We start from the raw sequence: 13,559 nt of genomic DNA, 5'->3' as shown, positions 1-13,559 counted from the left end.
AAATTTCTCAACAGACAGCATTTGTACATATCTTTAAATATGATACATTAATGACAAAGTAGGTTGGCAAATGATATTAAAACAGATCTCCTTATATTGCCATTGAAAGTGTTTTTAGAAAGGAAAAAAAAAAGTATTCTTGAGTCTTTCTTAGGCCAATTTAGGATCATTAAAAGTTTTTAACTCTTAAGAGATTTTCCTTTCCTATCATAGCATTCAAAAGTGTGCCAAAAGAAAAAAATGACACCTCTAATAACTATCAACTACAGAATTTACTCAATGTAGGGCTTTCCATATAAACTCGCTTAATTCTCATAATAACCTTATAGTACTATTATTTTTTACAGCCATAAAAAGTACTATAATACCATAATATATCCTATTTTATACCACAGGTCACTGAGGCACAAAAGAGGTTAATAATTTGCCCAAGGCTCAATAGCTAGTGAGGAACCTGGGACCTAAGTCAAGCTCAGAGAGTCTAGCCCATAATCTTGCTCTCAACTACCACACAATACAGCCACTCTTCCTCATTTCCATAACTTTTCCAAGATCTTTGTGAAATATAACATTCCGCATTATAAAAATACCTCTGTTTTGCTGGCCTCTAAAAGCATGTTTGGAATGTTTGGAGGGTAATTTAGCATTGGTTTCACTCAGACTCCTGCCATTAAATATACTGTTTTTATACATATATTTTTTTTTTTAAATTTTTTTTTTCAACGTTTTTTTTTATTTATTTTTGGGACAGAGAGAGACAGAGCATGAACGGGGGAGGGGCAGAGAGAGAGGGAGACACAGAATCAGAAACAGGCTCCAGGCTCTGAGCCATCAGCCCAGAGCCCGACGCGGGGCTCAAACTCACGGACCGCGAGATCGTGACCTGGCTGAAGTCGGGCGCTTAACCGACTGCGCCACCCAGGCGCCCCTACATATATATTTTTAATTAGAGAAAGACGGCTGTTTTTACAACTTAAACTAAATGTCTAATCACCAGAGCTGGAAAATGAAAGCACTTATGACCTATGTAATACATTTTTGACAAAGTTATCTGGAATAAGGAGACATGCTAATCACCTTTTCATATTCCTCTTCAGAAGGATTGTATTTCCTCAGCCACTCTGCAAGTGGTTTATCTTTAAAGGATCCAGTCACACCATATTCCACTTGGATTTTCCTGAGGGTATCTGAAGCAGGAACTAGCTCCACCATACCTTTAACAACAAAACATTAATCTATGTGAAAATGTCTCCCAAGAGTAAGCCTTTAAAAAATTTTTAGGGTGCTTTAGGGTGCCTGGGTGGCTCAGTCGGTTGAACGACTGACTCCTGATTTCGGCTCATCAGGTCATGATCTGCGGTTGTGGAGATCAAGGCCCAAGTAGGGCTCTGTGCTGACCGAGCCTGCTTGGGATTCTCTCTCCCTCTTACTCCCTCTCACGCATGCACGCTCAAAAATAAAATAAACATTTATTGTACTTTTTTTAATGTTTATTTTTTGAGAGCATGAGTTGGGGAGGGGCAGAGGATCCAAAGCAGGCTCCATGCTGACACCAGACAGCCCAATGTGGGGCTTGAACTCAAGAACCATGAGATCATGACCTGAGCTGAAGTCAGACACCTGAGTCACCCAGGTGTCCCGATAAACAAACATTAAAAAAAAATTATAGCTTTCAATCTTAGACATGAGATACCAGTTATGAATTATCATTAAAAAAAATCAAGTCTCTTAAATACAGAGAACAAACAGAGGGTTGCTGGAGGGGTTGAGGGAACAGGGATAGGCTAAATGGGTAAGGGGCATTAAGGAATCTACTTTGAAATCATTGCTGCACTACATGATAACTAACTTGGATGTAAATTAAAACATAAATAAATAATTTAAAAAAAAAGAATAGGGGCGCCTGAGTGGCTCAGTCGGTTAGCCTCAGGTCATGATCTCGTGGTTTGTGAGTTCGAGCCCTGTGTCGGGCTCTGTGCTGAGAGCTCAGAGCCTGGAGCCTGCTTCGGATTCTGTGTCTCCCTCTCTCTCTGCCCCTCCCCTGCTCATGCTCTGTTTCTGTCTCAAAAATAAATAAAAACATTAAAAAAAAATTAAAAAAAAAAGAATAGTATCTACTTCAAAGAGTTATTAATGAGTATTAAAGAAGTCTATGTGACATATTTAGCATGATGTTTGGTACATAGTAAAGTCTATCCAATGGTAACTATTTTTATTATGATAATTATTATATTAACTCCTATAAAATTCTCTCTCTTTCCTTCCCCCACTTGCACTGTTTGTCTCTCTCAAAATAAACTTTAAAAGCTAAACATTAAAAAATTGTAAAAATGGTAGATTTTAAATAAAATAAACAAATAAAAAAACAAATAAATAAAGTCTGGAAGCCCATGCTAGAAAATTTGAGCAATCAAAATTTTTTTATTTTCAGAAGTACCCAAAATTTAACAGCTGAATTTGACTATTTGAGACTCTACAGTTTATACAACCATGTGCTACACACTCCCAAGAATAACAATTTTAATTACAAATTAGAGGATTCTGACCTAGTTAATAAAGTTACTTGTAAGATATGTGCCATCCCATTTCAGTACAAAAAAGCTTACTCTGATCAAATGATGCAATGTTTCAGAGTACACTAAGCCCTTTCAAAGGGAAGAGCAGATTAAGATTGTCCTTGTGATAATGTGTAAATCTCCAGTATGTGTTATTTGTCTTCCTAACTGAAAATGTAAATGCCTGGCTAGGCAAATCATTTTTTATTTTCCTTACTTTTTAAAAAAATGTTTATTTTGAGAGAGAGAGAACGTGCACGAGCATGTGAGCAGGGGAGGGAAGAGACAGCAAGAGGTAGAGAGAGAAGCCCAACCAGGCTCCTCACTGCCAGTGTGGGGCCGCACGTAGCAATCCCACAAACCGTGAGATCATGACCTGAGGAGCCACCCAGGCACCCCATATTTTCTCTACTTTTAAAACAAATAAATTTTAAAACAAATACACTTTTGAAACAAATAAATTATGGGACATTTACATAAGGGAATACAATGAAGTAGATCTCTATGTACTTATGCTTAAAAATATGCTATTAAATACAAAATCCAGATGGAGAACTGTCCTTTTGTGTTTAAAAGAAAGATTATGTATGTTAGAATATCATGCATGTTAGAATATATACAAAATAGTCCCAGAAGGCTATGTAAGTGGCTTTATTTTGGAAGTAGGATGCCTAGGATTAAAAACGGAGGTGTGGGAGAAACTAAGATTTACTTTTCAATTTATTCTATTACATGCTACACAGATATTTTACTATGTGCATGAAATATTTCTATAACTAAATAATTTGTTTAATGTATTTTAAAAACGAAGGAAATGCAGTAGTGTCAAAATAACGATATGGACACAAAGACTTGCTTCAGACAAAGGGCTGGAAGAAAGAAAGTTGGCCAAGGCCTTCAGACCACCCCAAAACAAAGTATGCAGGGCCAGGTTTTAATCCTAGTAGCCTGGCCAAACAACGCACAATGAATTCATTTGGATCTTCTATGTTGTTTTGGTTTTATCATCTAGTTTATAGTTCACAGTGACATCCCTTTTCTTTTTTTTTTTTTTTCAACGTTTATTTATTTTTGGGACAGAGAGAGACAGAGCATGAATGGGGTAGGGGCAGAGAGAGAGGGAGACACAGAATCAGAAACAAGCTCCAGGCTCTGAGCCATCAGCCCAGAGCCCGATGCGGGGCTCGAACTCACGGACCGCGAGATCGTGACCTGGCTGAAGTCGGACGCTTAACCGACTGCGCCACCCAAGCGCCCCAATGACATCCCTTTTCAATGAGCACCTGGACCTTGATTCTATGACAACATTTAATCAAAATTTTAATATGTGAATAAATTTTTAATTTTCTAATCAAATATGCATAGATGCAAATTACTATGTGTAAAAACAGTGGACCAAAGTTCATAAAATATATAAAGTAATACCAGCTATGTAAGATACGGTCACTGCCCTAAAGGAACTTACTATCAATCCAGTGGGGAAGATACAAAACATGTAGTAAATGCCTGGTGAGTATTTAAAGACAACTATCGAGTCTGAAGAAGTGAAGATTACTACAAATACTGAGATACTAGTTAAAAACTTCACAGAGGATGGAGATGTGATTTCTTCATTTGAAAAATAAGGACACTTGTGAGGGAGCACAAGTGAAAAGCTTAGACCAGGGCAAGACACAAAGTAAACACTCAACCATTAGAAACAACATAAAAAACATGAGGAATCTGCCTCCAAAGTTACATGGAATTCCGTAAGAAGAAAGAAAAAGTTCAACTATATGAAATAAGTGTGGTGACAAAAAAAAACAATCTAATGAAATGGTAGGCTCTCGTTGAGGAATTTTAATAAAACAACTTCCTTTTACAAGACTTATATGAAAAACAACCAGCAAGAATTCTTTAATTGACGGGTTTCCTTTTTGACAAGATAAAGTATGTACATCCTAAACTAAGAAAGGAAAGTGATAAGGCTCTCATACTGTCCTGATGGATAAAATGGAGAAATGTGGAGTGGCTGATAACACAATAAAGTTGATGAGTAACTAATTAAAATACTTAGTAACTAAATAAAATGATTTAGCAATCATTTGAAAGGAAATCTCTAGTGACATGCCACAAGGGTTGGTCCTTAGTTCTCTCAGCAAACATTTTTTCAATGACTTGGTAGAAGCTACAGAATGTATGTTCTTCAAATCAGTTCATGACACAAACTAAGAGGTTTAATGACAGATAACAAAAGTCAGATTTTAAAAAGAATCCAAAAGGCTGAAAAGTAATGGATCAAATATAACAAGAAAGTTAATAGATAAGGTCCTACACTTGGGTTGAAGATACAAAATGTACAAGTATAGAACGGCCAAGGCATGATTTAGCAAGAGTTAGTATGATGGTTTTACTTATTAAGTTCCACATGTGCAAGACTTTGCCCACTTTGCATTCTACCAAGTCCAGGTGCCATTCTCAGAGACTGGATCACTTAAACCCTTTACAATGAAAACAATCAAATAATAAGGTAATCTAATGGCTAAAGAATTTGAAACTCAGGATCTGAGGCCACAATACTTTCATCATAAAGAAGGATTTGACTTAATTATATGATAGTCTAAAACAGAACTGGAACTGATGGGTAGAAGACACTAGGAGTCAGTTCCCATTCACCAGAATACAAGAAAACTTCTATAGTCATCAGAACTATCCAGGATAGGGCAGACCAACTTGAAATGCAGTTAAATTTCCTTAAGTATAGGCATTTAAGCATAAAATGAATGGCAAATATTAGAAGGATGATTAAATAATTTTTCAGGTGACTTTCTAGTGTCTATGATTAGATTCTGAGAAGCATTTCTCATTTCCACCAACTATAAATGATCTTTCCCTACTTTAAAACCCCATGGTACTGACTTTGTAATTTTTTTTAGAGCTTTTAGCTTATTAAAGTATCTTCGAATTACTTTTTTATTTTTTTAATTTTTTTTTTTAATGTTTATCTATTTTTGAGAGAGAGAGCGAGAGAGAGAGCACAAGTAGGGGCAGAGAAAGAGGGAGACACAGAATCTGAAGCAGGCTCCAGGCTCTGAGCTGTCAGCACAGAGCCTGACACAGTGCTCGAACTGCAAGATCATGACGTGAGCCAAAGTTGGACACCTAACTGACTGAGCCACCTAGGGGCCCCTTTTTCAAATTATAGGTCTTTAATTGCTTCTTTCTAAATATAAGCACTCCATGTTATTAGCATTTTGTAGATAGATTAGCAACAAACATTTGTTGAATAAGAATAATGATAATAGTTACAATTTATTGAGTACCTAATATGTTTCACATACTGGGGTGTTTTATATTATCTCTTTAATTATCACAATTATTTCTGGGTGTAGTACTTTTACTATTCACACCAAACATGTGTGGTAAGGAAATGAACTTAACAAATAAGAAGACGAAGTCTGCCCTTAAGTAGAAAAAAATTTTGAAACCATTATTTTATTTTGCAGAAATGAAACCAAAGTTGGTTTAACTTAGACATGGCTTTAATTTTAAATCAAAAGCTGAAGACCATACAGTTTTCATTCAATCAATCAACAGACACCTCTGGTTATTGCAAAGCATTCATTGGGGCTACTCAATGACTTATTTGTGAACAAATAAATCAATAAAGTAACACGAAATTAAAGTAAGAAACAACTGAGATCATAGTGTTCAGCATCAGGACTCCCTCAGGGCAGGTACACTATGAGCTAAGTTCACAGAAAAGAAATAATAAGACACCAAGACAGAACTAACAGACTTACCTCGATCTCTGCCAGTTGAGAGGCATTTGAAAATTACCATCCTCAGATCTAGTCCTTCTTTAAGCCAGATCTTGTCCATAATCTTTATCATTTGTAAAGCTAACATATCTTGCCGAAGATCTTCACCAACCTTGGAATCAAAGAAACAAAATGAAACCTGTACCTTTCCAAAAGACTTAACTATGTTACATACTATTAAAGGCAGGGGAAGGGAGAAATAATAGAAAGAGTGAAGAATGAGATGAACAGAACTGCCTTTTTATTTTTCTGCAGCATTCCAGAAGAAATTACTTAACCTCTTCATGTCTCAATTTCCTGAAATATACACTTTAGAGGATTAGATTTTATGGTATGTGAATCATATTCAATTTTTTAAAAGGCCAAAATGGAGGGTCTTTGTCATAACCAAAACATTCCATATTTAGACTGTATCAATGCCAATATCCTGATTGTAATATTATATGATAGCTTTGCAAGGTGTTATATTGAAAGAAACTGGGTAAAGGTACCCAGGATCTCTGTATAATTTCTTACAACAGGCTATGAATCTATAATTATCTCAAACTAAAAGTTTACTTAAAAAAAAAGTTAACCCTGCCAAAATAAATTCTAACTGGAATCACATCAAGTTTTCATTTTCTTTTTAAAATTGGATAAAATAACTTTAAGACACATAATGATGAATATATTTTTTTAAACTAGTTATGAAAAAAAGGAGATTTGCCTTAACTAATACTAAAACTTAATATATAAAATTTCTGTATTCAAATAGATGGTACTGTTTTAGAAAAAAGCAAATAAATCAGTAAAATATAACCCAAACCAGATGTAAGTTAGGAGAAAAATATAAATATATTTTGCATTTACATTTATATATATATTTATATAAATATATGTTTATATTTTTATCAAAGATAGTTCAAGAAAAGCTATCTTTATGAACCTCCATTAACTCAATGAATTAATGAAAACTCTCCATTCTTTCTTCAAAATATACGAATTATTATCACAAGACGCAGAACTTTGGTAATAGGTTACTCGGTAGTGCTCCACTCCTGCTGCTTCTCACAGGTAAGTTACGTGTTTCCAAAAACCAGTGCCATTGCTCACAGTTGTGCACTTTCACACAGCACAACTCCCAGGGGTGCCACTCACATGACAGTCTGTGTGAAAGGCACTGCATGCTGTTATGATGTGTTCAACCAGCAGGGCCTAGGTAGCAGCTCTAGCCCAGAGTTGCATTTGTTCCCAAATCTGTCTGGAAACAATTTATGTCAGCAATATTTTTTCACTTAATTATTCAATTTAATTAAATATTAAATAAAATTACTTTGCAATTTGGAAAAGGAATTTGAGAAAAGAATTTTTAAATTATCATTTTAAAACAAAGTAACCTCATTTGCTCACCTTAAACATGACATTAATTTCTTCCCCCATTGGATCAGCATTCACCATTGTCACTTTTAGGGGCACAGCATTAGAACTGAAGAAGGAACAGGACTACAAATACAACATGTTTAAGCATTAGAAAGATAACACTGGAATAAAAATGGGTTTAAGGTTTTTGTCCTAGGCATTTCTCCCTTCACTTGTTCCTATGAATTAAGGCAAATGAAATAACACATGTGAACTGCTTTTTAGATCACCTAGCAGACAAGAGGTATTAAAAAAAAACTTTTTGAAACTGACTTAAACATAGCATATATAAGTAAAATATGACCTACTACTCTCTAAACAGAGAAGCAAAACCTTGAAAGCTTGAGACAAAAATTATTAAAATTTTGACCTTTAGAAGTGTCATAATTCTTCAACAGAGCATAAAATTTTGTATACTCTTACCTTTCCTCAATCAGTATGATCTAGAATGAGACCTCTACTTCTCCTTTTATGGTGCTCTTATAATTAATAATTAGCCATGCAATCAAATAGTGACACTAAATTTTAAAATTTCATTAGCAAAGAGCAAACCTTATTTTAAAATCAAACTGGTTAAAAAAACTAATTTAAGACAGACCAATTAGGGGCACCTGTGTGGCTCAGTCAGTTAAGCGTCTGACTTTGGCTCAGGTCATGATCTCACAGTTCATGAGTTTGAGCCCCACATCAGGCTCTGTGCTGAGAGCACAGAGCTTCTAAGGTGCTCTGTCTTCTAATGCTCTGTCTTCCTCTCTCTCTGCCCCTCCCCAGCTTGTGCTCTGTCTCTGTCTCTCTCTCTCTCAAAAATAAACATACATTAAAAAAAAAAAAAAAAAAAAAGACAGACCAATTAAGGGAAACAACAAACAAAACCCAAGGAGAAAATGTGACCCATCCCTAACATGACCCTCGTCAATGACATACGACTCAGGCACCCATGGTTAAATTTCAGTAAAGAGTAGCCATGTATCAACTTAAGAAATCAAATCCAAGACTCCTTTATGGATACTTAAACCCTAGCCTTTCAAAACCACAGACATTAATTGGTTGTCTTTGCTGAATTCGCTGCTTTTGCTCAATTCTGATGATTACTCAACTACTTTTTGATGGCTCTAAAAAGTTTTATAAACCTGGGAAGAGTCTAACTGACCATTCACATGGGAGGAAAAGAAAATGCCTATTTGTGACTGAATTACAACATATGCTTCCAAGGTACCATAGTAAAGAATAATTTGAGATGGGGGTGCCTGGGTGACTTAGTCGGTTGAACACCTGACTTCGGCTCAGGTCATGATTTTGTGGTTCTTGAGTTAGAGCCCCATGTCAGGCTCTGTGCTGACAGCTCAGAGCCTGGAACCTGCTTCAGATTCCCTCTCTCTCTGCCCCTCCCCAGCTCATGCTCTGTCTCTCTCAAAAGTGGATAAATGTTAAGAAAATTTTTTAAAAATTTTGAGAGAGTAAATAATTTTATATTGTTTTCTTTTAGGAATGGTGATTAATGGGGCGCCTGGGTGGCGCAGTCGGTTAAGCGTCCGACTTCAGCCAGGTCACGATCTCCCGGTCCGCGAGTTCGAGCCCCGCGTCGGGCTCTGGGCTGATGGCTCAGAGCCTGGAGCCTGTTTCCGATTCTGTGTCTCCCTCTCTCTCTGCCCCTCCCCCGTTCATGCTCTGTCTCTCTCTGTCCCAAAAATAAAATAAACGTTAAAAAAAAAAATTTAAAAAAAAAAAAAGGAATGGTGATTAAGTAAACATTACTGATATAAAAATGGATCTTATAAACAGACATCCATAAATACCTATATAACCAACCTATGAAGGTTTTATCCTCATTTGCTTTAAGCATATCTGCCCATCTGCTTTCTTCCTACAAATAATTTTGAAATACAATATGAACTTATAAGCATTTTATGTGTCACCTTAATATTTAATTCTTTTGCAACAAGACTTGGTTTGAGAGGAAGACGGCATTTATTTCTTAGGAAAAAGGACTGGACTCGTTCCATACTCCTTTGAAGGACAACCTAGGAAAAGAGAATGATACTATAAGTACATAAAGAAAATGAAGATCAGGGGCACCTGGGTGGTTCAGTCGGTTGAGCATCCGACTTCAGCTCAGGTCACGATCTCACGGTTTGTGAGTTCGAGCCCCGCGTCAGGCTCTGGGCTGATGGCTCAGAGCCTGGAGCCTGCTTCCGATTCTGTGTCTCCCTCTCTCTCTGCCCCTCTCCCATTCATGCTCTGTCTCTCTCTGTCTCAAAAATAAATAAACATTAAAAAAAAAAATTAAAAAAAAAAAGAAAATGAAGATCTATTTTTAAGACAAAAATATTATGATGTATCCTGGACCCACTCAATTTTTAAAATGTCCAACTGTCAAATGGTCAAAAAGAAGTTCCCAAAGAATTAATTTATTATGTACCCATAAAAAAACATGAAGTGTAACTATATGTCTTGACACAAATTCTCCAAGTAAAAAAAAAAAAACAAAAAACAAAAAAACAAAAACCAAAAAAAAGTAAAATTACCCAAAGAAATTAAAGATCTAAAAGAACAAAAAGACATCTTGTGTTCATGAAGTGGAAGACAATATTAAGACTGCAGTGTTTTCCAAATTAATCTGTAGACTCAACACAATTCTTATCAAAATTCCAACTTCCTTTTTGCAGAAATGTACAAGATGGTACTAAAACTCACACAGAATTGCAAGGGACTTCTGAATAGCATCCCCCCCCCAAAACAAACAAACAAACAAACAAACAAACACCCTTGGAAAAGAACAAAGTTGGAGGACTCATATTTCCTATTTCCTAATTTCAAAACTTACTACAAAGCTACAGTAGTTAAAATAGTATGGCATATGGATAATCTCATATACCAATGGAATATAATTCAGAGTCCAGAAATAAACCTGTATGTCTATGGTCAACTGATTTTCAACAAGAATGCTGAGATCATTCGTGGGAGAGAATGGTCTCTTCAACAAATGATGCTGGGAAGTTTCAAAGATGCTGCCCAAGGGAAAAAGCAGTTCCAGGAAAGGGAGGAAAGTGGGGAAAGTGGGGAGCAGCCTCTGGGAGTGACAGTTCTGACAAGAAGTCTCAGGGTCCCAAAGATGGTGGCAACTCAGTAAAGGTCAGACACATTCTGTGTGAAAAACATGGGAAAATCATGGAAACCATGGAAAACTTAAAGTCTGGAATGAGACTCAATGAAGTGGTCACACAGTATAGTGAAGATAAAGACAGGCAAGGGGGTGACTTGGGTTGGATGACCAGAGGTTCCATGGTGGGAACACTGTAACACGTAGCATTTGCCTTGCCTGTAAATGGGCTGAATAAGCCCGTGTTTACAAACCCTCCAGTGAAGATAATATATTATTATGGTTGAAGGGAGAAAATAAAACTATACGAAAGACTGGGGGGAAAAAAAGCCCAAACAAGCAGTGCTAGGAAAACTGGATAACCACATGTAAAAGAATGAGTTATCTCAAAGCATATTAAAAAATACTCAAAATGGATCAAAGATTTACATATGAGCAAAACTATAAAACTCTTAGAAGAAAACATAGGTGTGTATCTTTGTGACCTTAGATTTGGTAACAAATTCTTAGATATCAAATGCACAAGCAACAAAAATAAACCTCATAAAATTAACTTTTGTGCAAAAGACACCATCAAGGAAATAAAAAGATAATTCAAGGAACAGGAGAAAATATTTACAAACAGTATCTCCAATAAGGGTCTAATATCCCAAATGTTTAAGGAACAACTCAAAAACAAAAAGACAAACCAATTAATTAAAAGGGGGGAGGGGTGCCTGGGTGGCTCAGTCAGTTAAGCAACCGGCTCTTGATTTCAGCTCACATCATGAGCTGATTTCATGGCTCCAGGTTCATGAGATCAAGCCTCATGTCAGGCTCTGCACTGACAGCATAAAGCCTGCTTGGGATTCGCTCTCTCCCTCTCTCTCTGCCCCTCCCCACTCTCATGTACACTCTAAGTAAATAAATACATATATACACACAAAACTCTTCGGGCAGAAATTTCTCCCAAGAAGATATACAAATGGCAAACAAACACATAAAAATGTGCTCAAAACCATTAATCAGGGAAATGCAAGTCAAACCACAATGTGATACTACTTCACACCCACTAAGATGACTATAATTTTTTTAAAAAGGCAGAAAATAACAAACGGTGAAGATGTGGAGAACTTGGAATCCTCATACAATGCTAGTAGGAATATAAAATGACGAAGCTGCTTCATATAAAAGTTTGTTGGTTCCTCACAAAGTTAAACACAGAATTGCTTTATGACTCAGTAATTCCACTCCTAGGTAAACTGAAAAGAGGTGTTCAAATAAAAACATACACAAGCATTCATAGCAGAATTATTCATGATAGCCAAATAGTGGAAACAAGCCAAATGTCCATCAACTGATGAATGGATAAACAAAACGTGGTATTATTCACACAATGGAACATTATTTAGCTATAAAAAGGAGCGAAGTACTCATATATGCTAGAATATATGAAACCTTGAAAATATTAGGTAGTGGCGGCTGGGTGGCTCAGTTGGTTAAGCTTCCAACTCTTGGTTTCAGTTCAGGTTATGATATCATTGATCAAGCCCCATGTTGGGCTCTATGCTGGCAGCACAAAGCCTGGAGCCTGCTCTCTCTGCCCCTCCCTTACTCATACTCTGTCTCTCTCAATAATAAATAGACATTTTAAAAATTGGGGGGAGTGGAAAAGAAAAAAATAGGCAAATTGAAAGAAACTGGACACAAAGTCCACATATTGTGTAATTCCACTTAAATGAAATGTCCAGAATAGGTAAATCCATAGAGATAGAAAGCAGATTAATGCTTACCAGGGGTTGGGAGGAGGAGGGAATGAGAACTGAGAGGTTAGTGGGTATAGGCTTTCTTTCTGGTATGATGAAAATGTTCTGGAATTAGTGGTGGTGGTTGTATAACACTGTGAATGTACTAAAACCTAATGATTTAAAGTGATGAGTGTTATGTGAATTTTACCTCAATAACAGTACGTGTGTGTGTTTCTATAAAAAATTTTTTTAAAAAACAAAAAAACTCCAAACATTTATACATGTACTTGTATGTATATACGTGTAAAGTCATATAAAAGACCAGAAGGGACATAAAGCAAACTATGAATAATAGATACCTAACAGAAAATGAAACTGGAAATTTTTTTAATTTTTAAATTAAATTAATTTAAAATTTTAATTAAAAATTTTTTATTCTATGAGCTTCTTTATTATTTGGATTTTTTAAACATCAGCATCAACTCATACTTGCATTACTTTTTTTAACGTTTGTTTACTTTTGAGATAGAGAGAGAGAGAAAGCAAGTGGGAAAGGGGCAGAGAGAGAGGGAGAGAATCCCAAGCAAGCTCCATGCTGACATCACAGAGCCCGACAGGGGGCTCAATCTCACAAACTACTAGATCATGACCTGAGCCAAAATGAAGAGTCAGACTCTTAACCGACTGAGCCGCCCAGGCGCCCCTGATTTTTCTTCTTTTTGGGGGGCTGAGTAATATTCTATGGTAAATATATATACCACATCTTCTTTATCCATTCATCAGTCAATGAGCATTTAGGCTCTCTCCATAGTTTGGCTATTGTTGATAATGCTGCTATAAACATTGGGGTGCATGTACCCCTTTGAATCTGTATTTTGGTATCCTCTAGGTAAATACATAATAGTGCAATTGCTAGATTATAGGGTAGTTCCATTTTTAGTTTTTTGAGGAACCTCCATACTCATCTCCAGAGTGGCTG

The 13,559-nt window shown here is 36.2% G+C and overlaps 1 protein-coding gene and 1 pseudogene across 2 annotated transcripts in view; one reads left to right on the top strand and one right to left on the bottom strand.

The window, feature by feature from the left end:
* Window positions 1–13,559, bottom strand: part of PIK3C2A (phosphatidylinositol-4-phosphate 3-kinase catalytic subunit type 2 alpha) — a 194,825-nt gene that overhangs the window by 14,578 nt on the left and 166,688 nt on the right. For both annotated transcript variants that reach the window (XM_086677860.1, XM_025927928.2), the window contains 4 exons: window positions 9,670–9,774; window positions 7,745–7,837; window positions 6,338–6,467; window positions 1,078–1,214 (listed from right to left, as the gene is read on the bottom strand). In XM_086677860.1, coding sequence (XP_086533986.1) covers window positions 1,078–1,214; window positions 6,338–6,467; window positions 7,745–7,837; window positions 9,670–9,774 — 465 coding nt within the window. The remainder of the gene's footprint in view (window positions 1–1,077; window positions 1,215–6,337; window positions 6,468–7,744; window positions 7,838–9,669; window positions 9,775–13,559) is intronic.
* Window positions 10,759–11,153, top strand: LOC147576617 (peptidyl-prolyl cis-trans isomerase NIMA-interacting 4 pseudogene; annotated as a pseudogene).

This window comes from Puma concolor, chromosome D1, assembly GCF_028749965.1.
Source record: "Puma concolor isolate L17-30 chromosome D1, mPumCon1.1.hap2, whole genome shotgun sequence".
Lineage (NCBI taxonomy): Eukaryota > Metazoa > Chordata > Mammalia > Carnivora > Felidae > Puma > Puma concolor.
Note: the sequence above shows the minus strand (reverse complement) of the source record. Positions and strands in the feature narration are given on the sequence as shown.